General features: G+C 35.2%; 1 protein-coding gene across 4 annotated transcripts in view; it reads right to left on the reverse strand.

Moving 5' to 3' along the window:
- Positions 1 to 26,862, reverse strand: part of P4HA1 (prolyl 4-hydroxylase subunit alpha 1) — an 89,449-nt gene that overhangs the window by 32,244 nt on the left and 30,343 nt on the right. For 3 of the 4 annotated variants that reach the window (XM_042908427.1, XM_042908430.1, XM_042908429.1), the window contains exons 6-9: positions 14,120 to 14,359; positions 11,480 to 11,676; positions 8,529 to 8,705; positions 5,377 to 5,447 (exon numbers count right to left, since the gene is read on the reverse strand). In XM_042908427.1, coding sequence (XP_042764361.1) covers positions 5,377 to 5,447; positions 8,529 to 8,705; positions 11,480 to 11,676; positions 14,120 to 14,359 — 685 coding nt within the window. Of the gene's footprint in view, positions 1 to 5,376; positions 5,448 to 6,477; positions 6,549 to 8,528; positions 8,706 to 11,479; positions 11,677 to 14,119; positions 14,360 to 26,862 lie in introns of all 4 variants that reach the window. The other variant, XM_042908428.1, reaches the window with a different exon arrangement.

Genomic DNA, 26,862 nt, shown 5'->3' on the forward strand with positions numbered 1-26,862 from the left:
CCCAGTGCTCATCCCAAAAGGTGCCCTCCTCAATACCCATCACCCACCCTGCCCTCCCTCCCACCCCCCATCAACCCTCCGTTTGTTCTCAGTTTTTAAGAGTCTCTTATGCTTTGGCTCTCTCCCACTCTAACCTCTTTTTTTTTTTTTTTTTTCCTTCCCCTCCCCCATGGGTTTCTGTTACGTTTCTCAGGATCCACATAAGAGTGAAACCATATGGTATCTGTCTTTCTCTGTATGGCTTATTGCACTTAGCATCACACTCTCCAGTTCCATCCACGTTGCTACAAAAGGCCATATTTCATTTTTTCTCATTGCCACGTAGTATTCCATTGTGTATATAAACCACAATTTCTTTATCCATTCATCAGTTGATGGACATTTAGGCTCTTTCCATATTTTGGCTATTGTTGAGAGTGCTGCTATAAACATTGGGGTACAAGTGCCCCCATGCATCAGTACTCCTGTATCCCTTGGATAAATTCCTAGCAGTGCTATTGCTGGGTCATAGGGTAGGTCTATTTTTAATTTTCTGAGGAACCTCCACACTGTTTTCCAGAGTGGCTGCACCAATTTGCATTCCCACCAACAGTGCAAGAGGGTTCCCGTTTCTCCACATCCTCTCCAGCATCTATGAGAACTCTATACATTTAAAACATCTTATTCATCTGGACCCCAACTGCTAATCTGTCTTCAGCAACATTATTATAGACCTATCATCTACTCTAAGAAATTAGCCCTGAATTTAGATTGTTGTAACACCACCAAAAAATTCAGTGAAGACGATGATACTATATTATATATTAACTGTCTATTCCTTAGAATCTGGAAGTCATTCCTGGACTAAATGAAATCAAAAGAAATCAAGGCTCTCTCTTCTAAGTACTCAGTGTTTTTCAACAGAGTTAGAACATAAAGTTACAGTATTTGCTGTAACAGGATAAATCATTTGAAGAACATTTCTTTATTGTTTGTACAACTGTAATTGAAATTGTTGGGTGGCTCAGTCTGTTAAGTGTCCAACTCCAGCTCAGGTCACGATCTCCCCGTTCATGGGTTCAAGCCTCACATTGAGCTCTCAGATCCACTGTCTCCCTCTCTCTCTGCCCTTCCCCTGCTTACATGCTCTCTCTCTCTCTCTCTCAAAAATAAACATTAAAAAAAGAAGAAAAGAAAACTTCAACTAAGTTATACAGTGTTTTTTCCGTACAACACAATTTAGTGCCATGAGAAAACCCTATTTCTTTCTCCAGATAATTTTATATGTGTTTCTTTTTTCTGTTACTAATTAGATAACACAAACTATATTCCTTTTGGTCTTAATCACAGGAACCCAAGAGCTAAGTTGTATATTCAGAGTAATGTTTCAACATTTTTTCCTTTCTAATGAATTTTTTTTATTAAGAAGTGTTTGTTATTCTTCTAATATATGCTATTTTACAATGTCACTGGAATGCTCTATTTGATTAAGGAACAACATTCTCATACTGCATTACTATATTTCTAATACATTAATAAGGACCTCATGTTCAGTAAATAGAAAAATTCATTTTGGAGGTTTTGGAGAATGTTACAAAGTTCCAAAGGAAAATGTGAGTGGTATAATTTGAATAGTATCATTACCTTCTTCTAACTCAACACATGTGAAAATTTACATTTTACAAATAGCTAATATAAAACCACTATGTGATTTTTTGCAAAAACAAGAATTATTAAAAGTTTTGCTCTTGGGGCACCTGGGTGGCTTTGTCAGTTAAGCAGCTGACTTTGTCTCAGGTCATGATCCCCCAGGTCGTGAGTTCCACCCCTGGTTCAGATCCTCTCTCCCCCTCTTGCTGGCCCCTCCCCCATTGGCTGTCTCTCAAAAATAAACACTAAAAAAAAAAAAAAAAAAAATACTTGTCTTTAAAAAAAAAAAAAAGTTTTGCTCTCTGTAAGCGCTTGATGGTTAACAAAGAAATGCTGATCACCTAGACTGGAAATTTATCCCAGCCCTTTGGTTTTTAGTGGGACAATTATGAAATAACACTATAGATCTGTCCATTTCAGTTATTTTAATCTGAGCTGAGAACCACTGTTCAACCCAAAAGAGAGTAATGTCATTGTTAAAAGGGACTCTGGGGCGCCTGGGTGGCTCAGTGGGTTAAACGTCCAACTTCAGCTTAGGTCATGATCTCGCGGTCCGTGAGTTCGAGCCCCGCGTCGGGCTCTGGGCTGATGGCTCAGAGCCTGGAGCCTGCTTCGGATTCTGTGTCTCCCTCTCTCTCTGCCCCTCCCCCATTCATGCTCTGTCTCTCTCTGTCTCAAAAATAAATAAACGTTAAAAAAAAAAATTTTTTAAAAAAAAGGACTCCAATTTTAAAAATATCTGAAATTATTCAAATATATTTGTATTTGCTTCTATAGTATATTAATATGCTTTTATATTGTATTTGTTCCTTATTTACATTAAATCTCAAGCATAAGAAAATGTCATTATTGTAGGAAATCTGTACTTGAGAGTAAGAAAATGAAAACCACTTCCAAAAATAACCCACCAGAATCAAAGAAGCTTTTTCTACTACACTAAGTGGATTGTTTATTTGCAAATCTCTTTATATTATTTTAACTGGACTTAATGAACTCACATAACTAAACTGCCTTTTCAGTAACTCAATGTTTACCTTTTCAAAACTAAAATTCCATTTCTCTGATTCAGCCAAAATTATTAGCATTTCCATTAATAAGCTGTAGTAAATTTTTAGTTTGGGATTTTTTTTTTTTTTAAATATCGGAAAGGCTAATATAGGAAAGGACAGAGATGCCTTACCAAAAGTTCAGAAAGTCAATAAATAAACAGTAATGGATTTCCACAGATACTTTACCCAAATAAAATTCTATTTGCTAGGATGCTGGAACAGATTTTCCTTCCTCAGAATATGATGTAATCACTGAGAAATTTCTCAAAATACAGATATTTGAAATTCCTTTCTGACCCATTCAAAATACAGATGTTCCCACAGCAAAAGGAACCACATTAACTGACATCAGTACACATAAATACTTCTACTTTGCATTTGAGATGCCTTTTTCAGAGGTATAATGTATGAAGGAAACAGAAAACATTTATTTCACTTGTAGGCATCTTCAAAATTCAGATTTTTACATTGATGGGTAGAAAACGTCTCAGCATAGCTAATGAATTCCTAAAATAACAAAAACTTTTTATTTGTTAAATATGAAATGTATAGGATACTTTATGGAGCCAATTCTTTAACAGTTACGGCCTCTCTCAACATATATATTTTATTTTTAAAAGATTTGCTGAACAATTTTCCTTGGGTAAATATAAATATCACTATGCTGTGGAATTCTATTGTTACTAGGTAATTTTGAACACAAACACACTCTCTGCACACTTTGTTGCGATTAGGTGAATTTATTCTGGTATTAGTCTTCTAAAACTTCTAATGCTGCTGGCTAAATGACTTCTATTGCCTTATATAATATAAAGTATGGTTGTGTCTTTCTAAAAAAAATCCAATAAAATTCTTCTCAGAGCTATAAAATTAAAATACTAAAAAAATAAGCTCAAAATGTTTAGAAATATTTAGTTCTTAAGGAAAAAAAAGTTTCCAAGAATAATTTATTTTGCCTTATTGGTAAGGGTCCAATGACTCTGTGGGCTGGCTATTTCTTCAAAAGGTCCATTGTATATATAAAAAATTTCCAAAAAGGACTTCCAAAGAACTAAGTTCATGAAAATTTATTTTATGTGCTTCCTAAAAGCATCCAAATCTGGAGAAGTTAGATACAAGCCTTAGGACAGTAAAAATGCCTAAAACCATATAAAAAAATAATCTTTGATAAAATATTATTTTTAATGGGTTAATTTTTTTCTTTTACCCCCACAAATAAAGGGTTTATTTTTCAACACATGCATAATATTCTGTAATAGAATGGAAAAATAGCTGAAGTTTAACTTGAAATTTAGAGTTAATTACAATGCACAGAAGCATTATAAATCATGTATCAAAACATTATCCAAATTAGTTTCTGCAAATCCTTACCATTTATTCATCTCCCTGACATATCACAGAGATTAAATTTTCTCCATGACTTCTACCTGGGGCAGGGGGGGCAGGTAGTATAGGGCAGACAGTTAGGAAACCAGGAAATGTGTGTGAGGATGTTGAAGGTTATTACCATACAAAAGACATAGAGCTTTGCCCAAAAAAGAGTAGGGAAACAATGCATTCTGACAGCCTTCATAGTACTTTTGCTATGACTTACAGCAATAATATTCAAAATTTTTTTTTCCTCTTGAACTGCATTTTCATTCCATTTTTGAATAGTGGCTTTCAACATGTGTGGAGAGGTGAAGTCTTTGGGGTGGGAGATGGATTTTGCCTACCAAGGGATATTTGGCAATGTCTGGAGACATTTTTGACTGTCACAACTGGGATGAAGGGTGTTACTGGCTTCTAGTGGATGCCAGAGATGCAGCTAAGCTTGTACAAAGCTTAGGGCAACCACCACCAACAAAGAATTATCTGATCTGAAACATCAATAATGCTGAGGTTGAGAAGCCTTGTCCTAGAGATATACATTTCTATTCCTAGAAGTCTTTTATTACATTATACTTCTCTACAACAAAAATACTTTTATAAATTGATATAATGAGATGGAAGGAGCTTATTTCGTTATTTTCAATTAGGTATTATAACCATGGATAAATATTACTTATTTCTAGAATGAGACCAAACTTAATATATTTCTATTTTCATTTTCATGAGAGCTGAGAAAACTCCTTTGTAAATAAGTAGATGGAAAAGGAATTCTGTTGGAACAATGTCACTTATTCTGCAGATTCCTTCTAAGTTATATACATTAGTTACACAGTAATCTATTGTTAAAATTATTTCAGTGGTCTATCAGCTAATAACTTAAGTAAATTCTCTTTAAACATTGGTAAAAGCAAAGAATTTGAAACCAACTGACTCAAAAAGATTTGTTATGGAATCCTTCAAGGCATGCCCTTTCTCAATACCTATAGCTATTCTGGTGACTTAGAGATTTTTAAACCTTTGCTTTTACTGCAGAAGCCAAATTAGGCCTTGTTTCTATGATGGTTCTTTGGGAACTTCTCTTACTCAATTTTAGGGGGAGTTTGGGGAGTCTCAGCAAGCATTTTGAAATCTAGTAAGTTAGTTCTAGAAAATCTCTGTTAACTGTCCCATAACCATGTCTGTTTATTAATCTATCATGAAAATTCAGGCATAGTTGTCATGCTTAAAGCCTAGGTCTTAGAAACCATATCATGGGTTTTATTAAAATAGATTCTCAAGAAAGAAAATAGTCCAAATAAGACTAAAATTCTCTCCATTACTCCCTTACCTCTTAGATACTCTGTACTGTGCTGTGGTCAATTTTCCAGTCTCAGGGTCATGTACTGTAGCTCGGCTCAGCTACAAAAAAAGAGAAAGGACAAGGACTTACTAACGTAGCAGGCAATTTTGGGCTTTTGTTGGTTTTGTTTTGCCAAGCCACAGGTGATTGGAAGAGTTCAGATTGGTCTGGATGGTAGGTAATGGTTTCAAATCAGCAAAAACATTTAGAAAGGTGGCAATAAATGAAAAGCCACTTCCAAATCAAGAGAAAATGGGTTGACATATTTTTGTTGTAGATTTATTGTCCTTTCACTTTTTTTTTTTTTTAAATCATTTGAAGCTGTATGTAAATGATTTATAGCACTGGGTTTCACAGGAGCTTTCTCAGATCTAGAAGTTTAATGTCCTTTAAGTATTGTGACAAAAGAATAGTTAATAGTCTCTTTAAATTTATTTTTTAAAACTCTCACTGAGATAAAACTGTAGTTAAGCCTCTCTGGCGAAGTAAAAGGCAACTAAGTTCATGAATAATAGTAGTTGGAAGACTAAGATCAGAAGCATAACTCTGTTCTTTCCATTGCCAACTTTCAAGTCAGCAAGTTTTTTAAAATAACTCCAACAGGAGGAATACAGATTACTTCAAAATGACAATGGTATTTCACAAGATGAATGAACAAATGCCAGTACAATCACCATGAAGGATGATGTGAATTCACTGTAGCATTTATGAATGTGAGAGAACTATATAAACAAAGGCTACTCCCAGATTAATCCAGGCTGCTTCTTTTTCTTTTTTTTTCCCCTTTGGCAAGAAAAAGGAAACAGAAAACAAGTATCAAGCCATTTCCTGGAGATTGGATTCCTGACCTGAAGAGAAATGCAAAGCATATTAATTCCCTAAAAATAACAGACCAATTAAAGATTAAAGAGAACTTCTAGTTAAAGGGAAAGACCTGTGAAACACAAAGCATTTTACCCATGCTTATATAAATAGGCAGTGACTTGAGCTGGAGACTGAAAATGACCTACTTCTCTTAAATGAATAATTCCTGTAGGATGTACAAAACACTCATTAGAGGGCAAAATATGCAACATACACATCTCTTACCTTTTGCTAATTCTGTAATGTACCGTCTCCAAGTCTCCTGTTATTGGGTTTGAAATGGTGGCTCGCCTCAGCTGTGAAGCCAACCATCAAAATAGTCGCATTACAAAACAAAAAAAAAGGAATCACATTTATCCAACCGGTCAGAATTCTGGGATTTTTACAAAGGAAAATGAAAATAGAAAAGAACTCCATAGACTTCCAGTCATCTTGTGTTAAGCCTTGAGACTTGGAAGTTTTTTAGTTTTTGGATTTTTTTTTGTTATTTTAAAAATTTTGTTTTTGCTTTGCATGAATGGAGGATACACAAAAGAGATTAGAAATTAAATTTCTTTCAATGGTTGGATGATGGGACTATGAGGAAAGAAAAATTTCTAAAATGTGAAGTCTAATTTATAGTTATAAGAATGGCTATTTGCAGTTAATGATCCATTTCAAACCTCTTATTTTAATTTTTTTAGTGATGCAACTGTCTGCAAAGGTTAATGTTGTTCAAAATTTGTTTCAAAATCTATCTTTCCTTCCTTCAATATATATGTTCATATATTTCACATATACAGTGAAATAATCTTGGGACCTAACAGAAAGGTAGATGAAAAGAACTCATAAATGTACAAAAACAGTAAGAAATTGATGACAGCCAAGATAATGATTTTAAACTTTAAAAAAAAATGGAGGGTGATTTTGGAGGTTAACAAAAGAGAATAAAATTTTTATTGCCTTTGAATTTTTTTATTAAAATAATCCAACTGAGGCATCCCCTTTGAAGACTGAGGTCTCCAAACCCAGAGATACATGACTTGATCCCCAAGCTGAAATGCATTCTTAATCAATATTCTACCAAGATGTTTTGGTTTACTTGGTTTATAGACCACAAAGAATGGACGAAAATAGGAATTCAGACAATACTGGCACAATATGATGAAAGAGTGATAAGAATTCCCTTGGATATATATATATATATTATATTATATATATATATTATATATATAATATATATATTAGACCAGTCTTTCCCATTAAAATGTAATCTTTGATAAAAAAACAAAAAGTACCAATTTGGAATCATAAAATTTGACAACAACAAAAATTCTGACTTTAGGTTTATTTTGCAGTACAGAAATCCAGATAATTAAATCTTTTAATATAACAAGGATCTGCAAACTATGGACTGCCACCTGCTTTTGGAAACAAAGTTTTATTGAAATATAGCCACACTCATTTATATATTTTCTATGGCTGCTTTCGCACTACAGTGGCAAACCTGAGTAGTTGTGACAGATGGTATGGCCAGCAAAGCCTAAAATATATTTATTATCTGCACCTTTATAGAAAAAATTTGCCAACTCCTGTGTAACAGTCTCTTTATAAAAGTGAGGGCAGTTTGTATTTTACTATCAATGATATAAAATGGAGATCTTGTTCAATGAGAACAAGCTGGTGGGGAAAAAGGCAAGACCATAAAGGGTAGTGTTTCTCCCATTCTCGTAAAAGAATTTCTATGCTAAACAATAAGTTTATGGGACTGTATTTACATTAAATTGTTTTTCTTAAGATAAATTATGTGAGTTAAATTCAGAAAACTATGATGTCCTCATTTCAAATTAGCATGATGACTGTGCCCAATTATATCTTTCTAGTAATAATGTGCCAGAAGGGAAATAAAAATACTTCAAGTATTCTTTCAGATAAAAATATAGAAGATAGGAGAAAGTTGGTCTTTGATTAGTCTATGAGACTAAAGTTCCGAAAATACATACAAAACTTTTTCAGGAAGATACTGAAACACAAATTTAAGTGTCAATAAAAATCTCATCTATGATTTTCATAATTAAGTGCTTAAAACCCAGATGCAGGGTTTGCTACTTGTGTTAATAACTAAGGAAAAATTGGCATAGAGCCTAGTTAACAACTCCATTATGTTATGACAACAATATCTAAAACTATCTGTGGGATTATTGCCATATCAATTATCATATTTGTAACTTGCAAAGGCAAAACTGATAACATGGGTAAAGTAAACTGAGAAGGAGAAAAGATAAAAAATTACTTACCCTTGGTTTTGCTAGATCTTTGACAATTTCAATTTCTGCATCAGAGATAATATCATGGAAGCGAATAATACGAGGCTTGTCCCACTCATCCTCCTGTTTAGCTGGGGCCAGAATGAATTTAGGATTCCGGTTTCCATCATGATAACGGCAAAAGAGTTTTTTCTGTCTCCGAGGAGTCTAAACATAAAGTTACAAAAATGATAAATATATTAGAGTAATAATATTTTTAATGCTTGCTCCTATGCAGGAAAGAAACAATAATCATGCTTGTGTATAAATAGAGCATTTATGGTAGACTATACAAAAGAAACAGTACTCTGCAAGTATTTTGCATCAAATAGGACATTCAGGACTTTACAAGGTTTATTAATGATTATTTTCTGGGAGAGGTGTTAGGCCTTATATAAGAAAAAAGGTAGGGTTTCTCTTCCAACCCTTGTCTCATTAAAATAAGGTTGAGATATTTAAATATGAAAGAAATAATGACATATTTATGAAAATATGAAATGAATGACCAGCATTGCTCCAAACTTCACAAACTAACTGGGAAGCACCCAGAAAAAAAATTTCTAAAAGGAGAAATAAAACAAAACAAAACCTCATCAGGTTTATCTAAATACCTCCCAGTTAAATGCTTGTAGCATAAATAAATAGATTTAGTTAGGTAGTTTTAAAAAGCAAAGATGAAAATGAGTAACTCTGAAAAAGAAAAAATAAGTTATTAAAGAAGGCAGGTGCTTTTATTGATAGATATTAAAAATTGAGTGATCGACAAAACAAATGTTCCTTTCAACCTATATTAACTAAATAAGTGATTCCATTGCTGAATCTTCTCTTGATTGAATAAGTGTATCATATATGAAGTAGGAATAATATTAGTTTTTGTTTTAAATATTAGGTTAACCTACTAAGGCAAGTAAATAATGATTCATGTTTATTCTCCATGTACTTTATTTACCTAGAGTCAAATCTAAAGATTTATTGGGCTACTGAGTGGCTCAGTCAGTTAAGCATCCCACTCTTGGTTTTGGCTCAGGTCATGATCTCACAGTTTATGAGTTTGAGCCCCACATCAGGCCCTGCACTGACAGCTCGGAGCCTGCTTGGGATTCTCTCTCTCTCTGCCCCTCCCCCACTCGTGCATGCAGTTTCTCTCTCAAAACAAATAAACTTAAAAAAAATCTAAATATGTATTTATATAAGTCTTTGATATAACCATGAGGTGAATTTAACTATTCTGAGGATAAAGACGATCCCTTGATTTTGGGCAGAGTTACTGTGTGTGTGTCATATCAACAAACTGGCAAATTAAGCAGACTTCTATTTTATACCTATGTCTTTATTTTGATTTGTTCTTTAACAGTTATTAAGGGCAATAAAAAATATTTGCTTACTATTGGAAATTTGAACACTCACTAGATGTTTCATGATATTATGGAAATATTATGAATTTTTTTAGGTATGATAATGGTTTTTTGATTATCTTTATCTTCAATAGATACATAATAAAATATTTAGATGTGAAATTAAAAAAATGTTTCATGAGTCTATCAGAGTGTTATCACCCTTATATTTACTCCTTAGCACCAAAGCAAAAGTAAGCATATTCTTCCAGGTCTCCATGAACTTAGCTATCAAAAGTGTCAACATAGATATGATCTACACATTTGCTGTTAGAGATTAGGCTGTCAATGATAAGTCCTCAAATGTCAAAAAGTCATCAATATCAAAATGTAAAGTCCAGCTTGAGTTTATCAATAGCAGAGAAAACCTTACAACGCTATTCAAATGTTTACAACTTAAAAGTACTTACTTCAAAAATTCACTAACTCCTCCTACATATGCCCACATTCAGCTGAACACTAGTACCCCATGATATTCCTAAAAAAAGGGTTCCATGATCTATTAATGTTGGGAAACAATGTATAGCATATCCGTGATGTACATTATCATAAAAGGACTCTGAAAAGTCCTGAGGCTGAACAAAAACCTATGTTCTCCAGACTTAAACTTGTTTGTGGTCTTTTATCTATTAACACCCTGAAGCACTGGTACTCTGAGTTATAAATACATAAATATAGATATACAATAAAGGAAGGGATATTTATAGGCACATTTGAGTCTTTAAAAAAAATAAATGTAGGGGCGCCTGGGTGGCGCAGTCGGTTAAGCGTCCGACTTCAGCCAGGTCACGATCTCACGGTCCGTGAGTTCGAGCCCCGCGTCAGGCTCCGGGCTGATGGCTCGGAGCCTGGAGCCTGTTTCCGATTCTGTGTCTCCCTCTCTCTCTGTCCCTCCCCCGTTCATGCTCTGTCTCTCTCTGTCCCAAAAATAAATAAACGTTGAAAAAAAAAAAAAATTAAAAAAAATAAAATAAAATAAAAAAATAAATGTTAAAGCTAAATCTTTTGAAATCCTTTCTGCGTTTTAAATATTTCTTAAATAGACTAACATGTTTCACTAAGCAATCTTGTCAAGGTCAGCTAGGAGCAAAACCACAAAAGATTATTGTATAGATGAATTCTTTGTTTTATACAATGGGTTAGGATGATATATTATTTCTATAAAGACTGCAGAAATCTCTTTTGCATTAAGATATAAGATAAAGCTTAAATGATCTTATCCCTTAAATTATCTCATCCCTCATCTTATAAAAATAAGCCTCTTTTGGCCTATGCAAAGAGTTATATTACCAAAAATAAACAAAATGCAATAATGATTCTTTATTCTAAAGCTTTATTCTAAAACTATTTTACTAACAGCTGGAGCATATTAAGTGTGACACCCACAATAAGGTGATGTGGTATACTGTAATACTTTAAGCAGTTAATTCTAATATTTATCACATAGGCTTAAATATAAAAGAACTCTGATTCTCTCTAGAACTATGTACAAACACACACACACACACACACATTCATACACACACACAATTGGCTTTTCCACTTTACCATTTTGATACCCTCCCCACGGCACAGCATTTCGTACTTCTGTCTCTCTGGCAGGTAATCCACAGCAACCCCTTTTCTCTTCAGTGTGGTTTTCCGATCAGATTGGTCATCTGAAGCAGATTTATTAGCATCTTTTTCTTTAGCCATTATATATTCAAAATATTTTAAGTTACCATTAGCTCTCTGGTGTTCAGGATCTATTGGAGAGAAAGGAAGCATGTCCATGACTAAGTTTATAGTTGTTCAAGCATCAGAATATAGGAATATAAAAATGCAGGATCATTTAATTTACCTTTCAAACCGGGACACTTATGAGAGTAAAAGGAGGCACTAATAAAAATCATTACACCAAAACAACAGGTATAAACCAGTACTGGCTGAAGTAAATCACCTACTGTCACCCTATATACAAAGAGTTCCGGAGAAGGAATCAGCCATTTATGTCAAAGAAGTAAATATTCTACTTTGAGAACTTACTGAAAAGTTCTCAAAGAAAAGTCTCAGTGAAATAATTATGATCAGTTTGATGTCAAATGAATTCTAAAATATCACTCATTCTACTTATTTTAAGCAATAGAAAAGATTTTTCTGAGACTGAATGTAATCATCATGGGAAAGACAGTGTATATACAGTTCAAAAGCAACATTCACCACAGATACATTATAAATGCAGAACACAGCCTACTTCTGAGTGAATTTCAGTCCCCAAATTCTAAGTGAGATGGAAAAAGAGAAACTAAAGATATAATTTTCAAATAAAGCAGAATCCACTAACTGCCTCTGAATTGCTAGTCATCATTTTTAGCTATCTTTTAGTAGGGGAAATGAGGACTAGACTACTCCACCCATCCTAGAGGAAAAAAAAAATCCAAACCACCACACATACACACAAAAATAAAAAAGAACAATACACAGAAACCTCATTTGTGATATTAAATGAAGTGTTTAGGAAATCTAGCCTTACATTTGTAAGATTTTGTCTTTGAGAAACTGCTCACAATATATGTTGTGATATACAATATAATCTTAATTTTGTAAAAGAATGGGATAAGTATGTATGTGCAGGAAAGAGGGTATATACTATAATGAAACAAAAAAATTTGTAATTGTGAAAACCTTTCAGTGATAGACTTATGGATGACTCTTCCATATCTTTTCTTATTTTTAAAAATTTTCTATAAGGAGTAAAATATTCTTTAAGTGAGGAGAAAAAAATCACGAAAAAATACTGAAAAAAAGGTACTTGAACTAATATCTCAATTTATTAACTCACTCAACCAAGAAATAACCTAATTATCAGAAGTTCATTTTCAGATGGCCAATTCTTTTAAACTGTTTGACTTTTCCAAAATACACATATTAACCTATTCATAAAAATAATTAATTTTTGAAATGTTTTAAAGCTTCATTATATACCAGAGGTCACCTGAATTTATTAGCATACAATTCAATGTCCACAGATTCTGATTTAGTAGCTCTGGGGTGGAAATCAAGAAATTTTTCATTTCTAATATGTATCCAAGTAATTCCAAAGCACATGGTCCCTGGATCATACTTAGAGAAACAAGTTCAAAACACTAGTGATAAAATCCTCAAAGGATATCACATTATCTAATATTTGAAATATTGAATATGACAAATTACATTTTCAGTCTATTTATTTTAAATCACAAGATCATTTTTAAACATGAAATGTAAGAACACAAAACATTTCAAAGGAAACTGGGTAATATTTAATATAACAACATGGTAAATAAACATTTTTTACTGAGTTAGCTAGGTTAGGTCCACTTTTGAAATTCCTGAAGAGTATACAGCAGAGTAGCACAGCCACTGTTGTAGTACCATTAACTGAGGAAAATCAGTTGCCACTTATTTAGTGTATAAACAGGGAGAGGATAAAATTTGTCTAACAGATAGATTATTGACTTATAACAAATAAAAAGTACCAAATGGAATAAATATTACTCAGCCATAGAAAAGAATGAAATTTTGCCATTTGCAACGACATGTATGGAACTAGAGAGTACAATCTTCAGCAAAATATGTCAGAGAAAGGCAAATACCGTATGATTTCGCTCATATGTGGAATTTAAGAAGCAAAACAAATGAACATGGGGGGGGGAGGGGGGGGTTGGAAAGGCAAACCAAGATACAGACTCTTAACTATAGAGAACAAACTGAGTATTGATGAAGGGGAGGTAGGTGGGGGTATAGGTTAGATAGGTGATGGGAATTAAGGAGGGCATTTGTTGTACTGAACACAGGTGTTGTATATAGGTTATGAATCACTAAATTCTACCCGAGACTAATACTGCACTGTATGCTGACTAATTAGAATTTAAATAAAAACCTGAAAAAAGAAAAAAAAATGTACCAAAGCTATATAACAAATTACACTTATCAGAATTACACATATATCAGAATTATATATATTTATCATTATATACATATATATGTAAGACAAGATATGTAGTCATATATCAGAATTATACATATACATTTATGTTGTCATATAGGTTGGCACTTTTTATATACAATAATTATATATAATTTATATATACATATATATGTATGTGTGTGTGTGTGTGTGTGCGTGTGTGTATATATATAATCTTAAATTAGGCCAATTTAACATACCTAGTTCAAGAAGCTTCTTTGTGAGCAAAAGTGCCTTATCCAGGTCTCCCTGCTGGTATACCGCATAGCTCAAATAATCTAGAACAGAGACTTTATCAATGGTAGAAACCTCGCCTTCATCCAGCTGCCTTAGTGCTTGTTCCATCCACAGTTCTGTATGGTAATAATCTGCTTCTGTGTAGGCCACTTTGCCCAACTCAAAACAGTCCTCAACTGTTAGAAAAGATTTGTGTTTTACTCCTATGGAAAGAAAATACAGAGAACTTTAGAAATCTTAATACTACTCTCTATTTATTTAGGACTATACAGCTTTCAAAGTGCTATCTCACTTTCATTTGAACTTAACAACCTTCTGAGGTAGGAAAAACAAGAATTATCCTAAGTTTATGAACAAAGGAACAATCTACAAGGTAATGAAACATGCTGAGAATCACACTAATAGGGGTCATGGACCTAGAAAACCCAAGACTTCAATTATCAGCCATCATCCTAAAATAAAACATCAATTAAGTTGAAGCATGCAATTTTCTAGCACAACAGGAATTACCATATGACATACATCTTACTCCTAACCAACAATCTGTGCAAGAAATGAATGGACAGGAAGAGAGGCAAACCTGTAAATTGGTTCCTTTCCTTTTTCCTTCCCCTTTATTCCAACAGCATTAATGACATGTAATTTACATTCCATAAGGTTCATCCATTTAAAGAATACAATAGTTTTTAGTATATTCAGAGTTGTGCCACCAACACCAAATCTAATTTTAGAACATTTTCATCACCCCAAAAAGAAACCCTGTAACCATTAGCAGTCACTACCCATTATCTCCCCTTCCCTGCCCCAGCCCTATTTAACCACTCATCTACTTTCTGAATCTACAGATTTGTCTATTCTGCTTATTTCATATAAGTGGAATTACACAACACAGGGTCTTTTGTAACTGGTTTCTTTCACCTCAGCATAAAGTTTTCAAGGTTCATTCATGTTGTGGCATCCTTTTTATTGCCAAGCAATAGTCCATTGTATGAAAAGACTATATTTTGTTTATCAATTGATGGACATTTGAGTTGTTTCCAGTTTTTTGGCTTTTATGAACAATGCTACTACATACATGCATGCACAAGTTTCTGTGTGGACATTTATTATCATTACCCTTATATGCAGCAGTGGAACTGCTGGGTCTCACAGCAACTCTATGCTTCACATTTTCAGGAACTGCCAAACTGTTCTCCAAAGTGCCTACACCATTTTTACAATCCCACCAGCAATGTATGAAGGTTCCAATTTCTCTACATTCTCACTAATACTTGTTGTTGTCCATTTGTTTTTATTATAGCCATTTAGCTGGATATAAAGTAGTATTTCATTATGTTGATTTGTATTTCCCTTAATGATGATACGAAGTATCTTTTCATATGCTTATTGTCCATTTGTATATCATCTTTGGGAAAATATCTATTCAAATCCTTTGTCTGTTTAAAAATTTGAATCTTTTCACTATTTTTAGAGTTCTTTATATATTCTGGATACAAGTCCCTGATCATAAATACGATTTTCACATATTCTTTCCCATTGTATGGGTTGTCTTTTCACTTTCTTGATGGTGTACTTTGAAGTATAGAAGTTTTAATTTTGGTGAAGTCTAACATTAATCTTTAATCAGTTGTGCTTTTGGTGTTGGTATGTCAACTGGTTTGTGAAGTAAAACTTCTATCTTAAGAAAAGAAGATGGGGCACCTGACTGGCTCAGTCAGTAGATCATAAAACTCTTGATCTCGGGGTTGTGAGTTCAAGCCCCACATTCGGTGTGGAGCCTACTTAAAAAACAAAACAAAACAACAACAACAACAAAAAACCTAGTTTGAAAAAAGGATATTTGAGGCGCCTGGGTGGCTCAGTCAGTTAAGTGTCTGACTTTGGCTCAGGTCATGATTTCACAGTTCGTGGGTTCAAGCCCCATGTCGGGCTCTGTGCTAACAGCTCAGAGCCTGGAGCCTGCTTTGGATTCTGTGTCTCCCTCTCTCTCTGCCCCTCACCCACTTGCGCTCTATCTCACTCTGTCTCTCAAAAATAAATACATGTAAAAAAAATTTTTTTTTTAGAAGGATATTTGACAGTTCACGTGAAATAAAATGTAAATAGGAAACCACAATGCTTGAAGAAAAAAATCTCACTAATCATTAAAGAAATATGAAATTAAATTTTTTAAATTTTCTTATGTTTATTTATTTCTGAGACAGAGAGAGACAGACCATGAGTGGGGGAGAGGCAGAGAGAGAGGGAGACACGAATCAGAAGCAGGCTCCAGGCTCTGAGCTGTCAGCACAGAGCCCGACGCGGGGCTCGAACTCACAAACCGTGAGATCATGACCTGAGCTGAAGTCAGTCGCTCAACTGACTGAGCCACCCAGGTGCCCCAAGATATATGAAATTAAAACAATGCTGAAGAAAAAAAAATTTTTAACTTTATTATTATTATTTTTATTTTACAGAGAGAGGGAGAGAGGGAGAGAGAGTACAAGCAGCGGAGGGGCAGAGGGGCAGAGAGAGAGAGAATTCCGAGCAAGTTCCACACTGAGCATAGAGCCCGATGTGGGACTTGATCCCATGACCCTGGAATCATATGACCTGAGCCAAAATCAAGAGTTGGCCACTCAACTGACTGAACTACTACCCAGGTGCCCCAGAAAAATATTTTTAAACAACAGCCTACATACATTTACTGAGATCTTACTATGTGCCAGGCATTTGTCACTCATTTAATTCTCAAAGCAATCCAGATAAGGAACTACAGTAGAAAGAGTTTAACTATTATGCTCAAGGTCACACAGCAAAGAGCCAGAATTGGAATCTGTACACTATGACTCCAGAAGTTTGTGTGAAATTATACCATAAAATGGCAAAATTTACTAGGGGAGGGAGTAGTAAAGTGGTAACTTCACTGTTAAGACATTTGGCAATATGAAACAAGAGTAGTAATTTTATGCCTATGAATTGATACTACTTTTCAATTATTTTCTTGAGTTTAATACTAAGGGTTGAGGAAAAAACACCTTCTTATATAAATAATTTTTTTATAGCTGAACCAAATATTACAGCTAAAAACTGTAATAAACTAAGAGCAAGACAGATATGTCAATATAATGGAACAGTATTTTTCATTCAGAAAGATAATTTCAAATGCTATATAGGAAAGCCAGAAAAATCTAGACAGAAATATGTCAAAATGCTAAACTGATACCCTGGGGGATGGATTACAAGTTGTTTCCTAAATCTTTATACCTCTCTACCTTTTCAAATACTGTACAATTACCATTACTTCCTAAGAACCAAAAAAAAAACAAAAACAAAGAAGCTATAGAAAGAAATAAATGGGGGTGCCTAGGAGGCTCAGTCAGTTAAGCATCCAACTTCAGCTCAGGTCATGATCTCACAGTTAGTGGGTTCGGGCCCCACGATGAGCTCTGCATTGACAGCTCAGAGCCTAGAGCCTGCATTGGATTGCGTCTCTTTTTGTCTCTCTGGCCCTCCCCTACTTGTGCACTCTTTCTCTCTCTCGCTCTCTCTTAAAAATAAATTAATAGGGGTGCCTGGGTGGCACAGTTGGTTAAATGTTGGACTCTTGATCTTGGGTGAGGTCATGATCTCATAGTTCATGAGTTCGAGCCCCACATTGGGCTGTGCACTGATGGAGCAGCACCTGCTTGAGATTCCGTCTCTCTTTCTCTCTGCCCCTCCCCCACTTGTGCTCTCACATGTGCACATACATGCACTCTCTCAAAATAAACTTTCAAATAAATATTTAAAAATAAAAAATAATAAAGAAATAAAAAGTATAACTCTGAATGATATGAATAGAATCTTCATATAACATCCCATCTTTAAACAGTGAATCAGATGAGATACTTGGAGATTTTAATTGGAATTAACAACATGAACTCACATATTTCCTATATCTGTCCATTGAAAAGATCTAGAATGAATGACAAACTCAATAGCAATTGACATCCTTAAAACCTAGCTATATTCCACTTCCTAAATGTCATTCCCCATTAAAAAAAAAATCAAGGCCTGGGGTGACAAGGTGGCTCTGTCAGTTAAGTGCCTGACTCTTGATTTCAGCTCAGGTCATGATCTTGATCTCATGAACCAATGACTGGGATACTCTCTCTCCCTCTCTCTCTGCCCCTCTCCCACTCATGTGATCATACTCTCTCTCAAAAGAAACACTTAAAAAAAAAAGAATCAAGGCCTGATTCTTCCTGCTTTGGGGTAGAAATGTGTAAGTTTGGAAAAAACTGTGCAAAAAATGAAATTTCCTTGCTAGCAAAGAAAAATAGGGTCATTTCAAAAAGACAAATTACCCAATCTAAAGATGATCCCACTGGTCTCAAATAGGATATCTGGACATCAAATGAATAATTAATATAATGGATTGAAATATAAAAATATATAAAAATCCATGAGTTTATAATGATACTTCAGATAAAAAAATCAGTGATCACTACTAGAAGTTATTATGACATCAACTCATTACTCTGAATGTTGTTGATACAAGAAAAACAATCAAGGATTTATCTTGTCCTTCATATATAAACTCTAGTTCAGGGTAACCAAATGGTTCCAGAAAGTTCTTACTGATAGAATTCTGGCTAATAAAAGTAGAAAGAATGATGGGATAAAAAATTCAAAATTTGGGGCGCCTGGGTGGTTCAGTCGGTTGGATGTCCGACTTCGGCTCAGGTCATGATCTCGCGGTCCATGGGTTGGTGCCCCGCATCAGGCTCTGTGCTGACAGCTCAGAGCCTGGAGCCTGCTTCTGATTCTGCCTCTCTCTCTGCCCCTCCCCTTCTCGTGCTCTGTCTCTATCTCTCAAGAATAAATAAACATTAATTTAAAAAAAAAATCAGGTGGCTCCGTCAGTTGAGTGTCCGATTTCAGCTCAGGTCATGATGTCACGGTCCGTGAGTTCGAGCCCTGCATCGGGCTCTGTGCTGACAGCTCAGAGCCTGGAGCCTGTTTCAGATTCTGTCTCTCCCTCTCTCTCTGACCCTCTGCCGTTCATGCTCTGTCTCTCTCTGTCTCAAAAATAAACGTTTAAAAAAAATTTTTTTTTTTAATCAAAATTTTAGAACCCCTAATGAAATAGTTCTAGGCAATTATCATCCCAGGCTGCCAAAACAATTAGATGAAACTCATGGAAAACTTCATTTGGACGTATCAGTCTTCCACCAGTGACGCTACCCATCAATCACTAGCACAAAAGGTATGATGAGATGTTAAGTGTCTGGTCATAAAATTCAATGGGAAGTTCAGAGCACCACCTATGGAGTTAATTTTAAAACTTAACTGGAATCTAATGGAGTCTCAAGCTCTAACCAGTTTGTAGGAAACACAGGAGTTAAAGGAACAAGTTCACACAAAGGAAGAAATCAGGCAACTCCAAAATGTACATTCCACAAGACCTATAACCAGGTTTTTCCAAATATTCAGTGGAATGGGAGGGAAAGAAGGAGGGGAAAAGAGAAGAACAAAATAGCTTTAAGAGGTAAAACCAAAATGTGCAACTGTAAAAAGATACCTTTGAGATCAACAGAGAAACTAAGTATTGACTGGGTATTAAGTTATACAAAGGAAATACTGCCACTTTATTAGGTTGGATAACAGTGATTATGTCATTTAAAAAGGAAAAGACCTGACTGATCAGTTAGATATGCATATTTAATTATTTATGAATAAAATGACATTATGTCTAGGATTTGCATATTTTAAATGCAAATAGTCCAGTAAGGGGTGCCTGGGTGGCTCAGTTGGTTAGACATCTGGCTCTTGATTTCAGCTCTGGTCATGATCCCAGAGTCGTGGGATCAAGCCCCACACTGGGCTCTGTGCTGAGCATGGAGCCTGCTTAAGGTTTTCTTTCTCTCTCTCTCTCTCTCTCTCAACAAAAGCAGATCCACACCAAGACATGTTGTAATTAAAGTGGCAAAATATAGGAGTGCCTGAGTGGCTCAGGGGGTTAAGTGTCCAACTTTAGCTCAGGTCACGATCTCATTCATGGTTTGTGAGTTCAAGCCCCACATCAGGCTTGCTGTTGTCAGCTCAAAGCCCATGTCAGATCCTCTGGCCCCTCTCTCTCTTCCCCTCTCCCCAACTCAAACATTTTCTCTCTCTCTAATAAATAAATAAATAAATAAATAAATAAATAAATAAATAAAAATTTAATGGCAAAATACAGCGATAAAGAAAAAATATTAAAAGCAGCAAGACAAAAGAAAACAGCTACATACAAAGGAAACCCCACAAGGCTATGAGCAGATTTTTCAGCAGGAATTTTCCAAGCCAGAAAGGAGTGGCACGGTATGTTCAAAGTGCTGAATGGGAAAAACCTGCAGCCAAGAATACTCAATTCAGCAAGGCTGTCATTCAGGATAGAGGGGAGATAAAAAACAAAAAATAAAGGAGTTCATGACCACTAAACCAGCCCTGAAGAAATATTAAAGGGGACTCTTTGATTGGAAAGGAGACACTAAAAGCAACTATATAAAGGCAGGAAACACATAAGCAATAACAATGAATTCTTCTGTAAAAAGTCAGACAAGAAATTCACAAAATAAAAGGATGTAAAATATGACACCATATTCTAAAACATAGGGAAGAAAGGAGTAAAGAGGTTCAAACTTAAATGACCATCAGCGTAATATAGACTGCTATATGCATAAGAGGTTATATGCAAACCTAAAACCACTAATAAACATGCAAAGAATAAAGAGAAAGAAATCCAGATATATCACTAAAGGAAACCAACAAATCATGAAAGAGAGAAAGACAAGAAAGGATCAGGGAAAATCTTCAGAAACAATCATAAAACAAGTAATAAAATGGCCATAAATACATATTAATAATTACTTTGAATGTAAATGGACTAAATATTCCAATCGAAAAACACAAGGTGACAGAATAGATTTAGAAGACAGGACCCATCTATATGCTGTCTACAAGAAACTCATGTTATTTATTTTTATTTTATTAAGAGAGTCAATTTAGATCTGATACCTCCAGATTGAAATTAAGGTGATGGAGAAATATTTATTGTGCAAACGGATGTCAAAATAAAGCCAAGGTAGCAATACTGATATCAAACAAACTAGACTTTAAAACAAGGACTTTAAATAAAGGGGACAATCCAACAAGATCTAAAATTATAAATATTTATGTGTCCAACATGGAAGCACTCAAATACATAAAACAGTTAACAATAAACATAAAGGAACTATTCAATAATAATACAATAACAGGGGACTTTAACACTCCATTTACATTGATGGACAGATCATCTAAACAGAAAAATCAACAAAGAAACAATGGCTTTGAATGACACACTGGACTAGCTGGATTTAACAGATGTAATCAGAACATTCCACCGTAAAACAGCAGAATACACATTCTTTTCAAGTACACATGGAATGTTCTCCAGAATAGATCACATATTAGGCTACAAAACAAGCCTCAACAAATTCAAAAAGATAAAAGTCACAGCATACATAATTTTTTACCACAACACCATGAAACTAGAAGTTAACCACAAAAAAAAAAAAAAAAAAGAAAAGAGAAAGAAAGAAAGAAAGAAATCTGGAAAGACCACAAATACATGAAGGTTAAATAACATGCTACTAATGGAATAAAGACAGTCTCTTCAGCAAATGGTGTTGGGAAAACTGAACAGCAACATGCAGAAAAATGAACCTGGACTAATTTCTTACACCATACACAAAAATAAACTCAAAATGGATGAAAGACCTAAACATGAGACAGGAAGCCATCAAAATCCTCAAGGAGAAAGCAGGCAAAAACCTCTTTGACCTCAGCCACAGCAACTTCTCAACACGTCTCTGGAGGCAAGGGAAACAAAAGCAAAAATGAACTACTGGGACCTCATCAAGATAAAATGCTTCTGCACAGTAAAGGAAACAATGAACAAAACTAAAAGGCAACTGATGGAATGGGATAAGATATTTGCAAATGACCTATCAGATAAAGGGTTAGTATCATAAATCTATAAAGAACTTATCAAACTCAACACCCAAAAAACAAATAATCCAGTGAAGAAATGGGCAAGAGACATGAATAGACACTTTTCCCAAGACATCCAAATGACTAACAGACACATGAAAAAATGCTCAACATCACTCATCATCAGGGAAATACAAATCAAAACCACAATGAGATACCACCTCACACCTGTCAGAATGGCTAAAATTAACAATTCAGGCAACAACACATGTTGGTGAGAACGCAGAGAAAGAGGATCTCTTTTGCACTGCTGGTGGGAATGCAAACTGGTGCAGCCACTCTGGAAAACAGTATGGAGATTCCTCAGAAAATTAAAAATAGTAACTACCCTACGGCCCAGCAATTGCCCTACTGGGTATATATCCAAGGGACATGGGTGTGCTGTTTCAAAGGGGCACATGCACCCCAACATTTATAGCACTGTTACTGACAACAGCCAAAGTATGGAAGGAACACAAATGTCCATCATCTAATGAATGGATAAAGAAGATGTGGTATATATAAACAATGGAGTATTACTCAGCAATAAAAAAGAATGAAATTTGCAACAATGTGGATAGAACTAGAATGTATTATGCTAAGCGAAATAAGTCAGTCAGACAAAGACAAATATCATATGACTTCACCCATATGTGGAATTTAAGATACAAAAGAGATGAACATAGAGGAAGGGAAGCAAAAATATATAAAAATAGGAAGTGGGACAAAACATAAAAGACTCTTCAATATAGAGAACAAACTGAGGGTTGATGGAGGGGCTGTGGGTGAGGGGATGGGCTAAATGGGTAAGGGGCATTAAGGAAGACACTTGTTGATGAGCACTGGGTGTTACACATAGGGGATGAATCACTGGAATCTATTCCTGAAAATATTATTGCACTATATGCTAACTAACTTGGATATAAATTTTAAAAAACAAATAAATAACATGCTACTAAACTATGAATGGGTCAACCAGGAAATAAAAAAAAGAAATAAAAAAGTAAAAGGAAACAAATGAAATGAAAACACAATGGTTCAAACCTTTGGAACACCACAAAAGTGGTTCTAGGAGGGAAGTTTATAGTAATACAGGTCTACCTCAAAAAGCAAAAATATCCCAAATAGGGGCACCTGGCTAGGGTCAGTCAGTTAAGTGTCTGACTCTGGCTCAGGTCATGAGCTCACGGTTTGTGGATTCAAGCCCCACATCAGGCTCTGTGCTAAAAATCATTAAAAAAAAAAAAAAAAAAAAGGAAAAAAAAATCTCAAAGAAACAACCTGGCCTTAGGTCCTAAAGGACCTAGAAAAAGAACAAACAAAACATATTATCAGGAGAAGGAAGGAAATAAAGATTAGAGCAGAAATAAATGATATAGAAACTAAATACACAATAGAAGAGATCAATGAAAGTGGAGCTGGTTCTTTGAAAAAAAAAATCAATAAAACTGATACCTCTAGCCAGACTTCTGAACATATAGGTCTCATAATAAATAAATATTGTATAAAAGCCATACTTCCAGAATAGTGAAGTTTTTAAAATAAACTATTGGTCAAAAGCAGACTAACCTAGTATTTCTTCAATAAAACAGATATAATCTTACACATTTAAGTGTCTGATAATAGTGCAAAAGAAACTGGTAGAAAAAGGAACACAATGGTGTTTTCCCTGGTAAATGACTAAATGAATATACTTCAAGGAGTCACTGAATTGGCTAGAATCAGACTTAGTTATACCTATCCAATGATGTCAACGTTTATTTTTTTTTAATGTTTATTTATTTTTGACAGAGAGAGAAAGACAGAGCATGAGCGGGGGAGGGGCAGAGAGAGAGAGAGAGAGAGAGAGAGAGAGAGAGAGAGGGAGACACAGAATCCGAAGCAGGCTCCAGGCTCTGAGCTGTCAGCACAGAGCCCGATGTGGGGCTCAAACCCACAGACTGCGAGAGAGATCATGACCTGAGCCGATGTCGGACACTCAACCGACTGAGTCACCCAGGCGCCCGTTTGTTTTTAAATGCTAGCTAGCAGAAAAGGAGTTTGTGAGAAATAAACTAAGAGAAAGTAAAGGCATGGGCATGTTTTACTAGTGCAGGGGAAAGACATGAGATTCCACTACCAAGCAGAAGGCTAGCATGGAGGTGTTATGTACTACTGGAGGATTACACAGACCAATACAACCTAATATTCGATACATACAACCAGCTCCATTCATTTTTTTTCCTATTAGTCACTTACGGATAGTGACTGATTATCGGTGTACTCCTACAATGAAGATGAAGATACATATTTGACACTTGTCCCTTAACTACCTATTATTCCACCCTAGGAAAGGATACCAAGAAACTAACTTATTAATAGCTTAAAATGATGCAATTCCTGAAATCAAAAAAAACATTTAAACTTTGATTTTCAGGGCACCCAGGCAGCTCAGTCGGTTAAGTGTCCGACTTTGGCTCAGGTCATGATCTTGAGGTCCGTGAGTTTGAGCTCCACACTGGGCTCTGTGCTGACAGCTCGGAACCTGAAGTCGGCTTCAGATTCTGTATCTCCCTCTCTCTCTGCCCCTCCCCATTCATGCTCTGTCTCTGTCTCTCAAAAATAAATAAAACATTAAAACTTTTAAAAAAGAATTGTTTTATTCCCCTACTATTTTTCAGTTATGAAAACTGGTGTACAGATTTAAGATAAGCTTATAATGAAGCAATTAAGAGTAGTTTTCTCATGACATGCAAAAGACAAAATGACAGTCCGCCATTACTACATGTAGGTAGCCCCAGTGATATTTTTTATATGACCTGATATTCTGGCAATGCTATTTGAAAGTCTGATAAGAAAGTAGATCTTTAGCTCTTCTGTTTTGGTAGTTAAAGAGGCTCTGCTTATTTTACCTATTGACCCATTCACAATTATTAGAGGCAGAATACCTGGGAATCACATTCTTAAAAGAAGAAAATGAAAAAGAAATGATGCAGCAATTGAAAGGGAAGGCTGTTTCCAAAATAGAGAACCTGAGAAAAAGTAAATGGGCAAAAAATTGGCAAAGAAAATGAAATTTAAAAAGTGATGTTGTCAGAAAAAGATGGCAGAAAGCTTTCATATAAAGGGCAAATGGTTAAAATTTGATGAGGAGAAAAGAATGTTGTGAATTAGTTAAGAGTCCTTTTTTTTTTTTTTAATTTTTTTTTTTCCAACGTTTATTTATTTTTGGGACAGAGAGAGACAGAGCATGAACGGGGGAAGGGGCAGAGAGAGAGGGAGACACAGAATCGGAAACAGGCTCCAGGCTCTGAGCCATCAGCCCAGAGCCCGACGCGGGGCTCGAACTCACGGACCGCGAGATCGTGACCTGGCTGAAGTCGGACGCTTAACCGACTGCGCCACCCAGGCGCCCCAAGAGTCCTTTTATTTCTTATCACAATATAAATTAGAATACTATATGACAGTAGAGGAAAACTTTGCTTAAAAACACAATTTTGTGGCTCATCCATAACCTGGGTCATTTAGTTTAAACAGCATGAACATTCAACTTCTACCTGTATAAAATTTTATACATTAGACATTCTCCATACCAGGAAAAAAAAAAAAAATCACAGCTAAAAAAAAGCATGTATCTTTGGAAGATATGGATCTATTCAACAAATCAGGGTTAGGAACAACCTGAAGCCAAAGGACTAGTCTATGAACTATAAAGACACCAGCTGCCAAAATGCATAGAACTTATTAGATTTTATATTAAAAATATCAACAAAGTGGGTTATCTGGGTGGCTCAGTTGGTCAAGCATCTGATTCGTGATTTCAGCTTAGGTCATGATTTCATGGTTCATGGGACTGAGTCCCACATCGGGCTGTGCACTAACAAAACACAGCCTGTTTGGGATTCTCTGTCTCCCCCATCTCTCTCTGCCCCTCCCCCACTCACACTCTGTCTCTCTCTCAAAATAAATAAACATTTAAAAACTGTATTGGGGCGCCTGGGTGGCTGAGTTGGTTAAGCATCTAATACAGCTCAGGTCATGATCTTGCAGTTTGTGAGTTTGAGTCCCACATCAGGCTCTGTACGGGACAGCTCAGAGCCTGGCCTGCCTCAGGTTATGTGTCTCCTCTCTCTGTCCCTCCCCCGCTTGTGCTCTGTCTCTCTCTCTCAAAAATGAATAAACATTAAAAAAAATTAAAAATAGATCAACAAAGCATTTCAAAAGACAGACCCAAAAAAGGGGAAGGAGACAAAAAAAAAATATCATGGAGTAACTTGGCATCAGTAATCATCCACTGAAATAAGCATTTCTCTGATTTTTTTGTTTTGAGACAATTGAAAACACAAATATCCTTCCTCTACTCTCACCCTGATTGTTTCACAACTAAACTGTTACAATTTTAAGTCTGACAAAACCAAGGATTGGCAAGTATATGAAGAAATGGGAACTCTTACACGCTGCTAGTGATAGTACAAACTGGTGCATCTGCTCTGGAGAACAATCTGGCCATATTTGGTAAAGCTGAAAAAGCATATACCCTGACTTCTTTAAAGAAACATTTGCAGGTGTGCAAAAGGATACATACACAAGAATGCTTACTGAAACCTTGTTTGACATAGCAAAACATTGGAAATAACCAAAATGTCCATCCATGCACAGGAGAATGAATAAATAAATTCTGTCATATACTACCATATAGCAGTTAGAGGAG

The sequence above is a fragment of the Panthera leo genome, chromosome D2 (genome assembly GCF_018350215.1).
Source record: "Panthera leo isolate Ple1 chromosome D2, P.leo_Ple1_pat1.1, whole genome shotgun sequence".
Lineage (NCBI taxonomy): Eukaryota > Metazoa > Chordata > Mammalia > Carnivora > Felidae > Panthera > Panthera leo.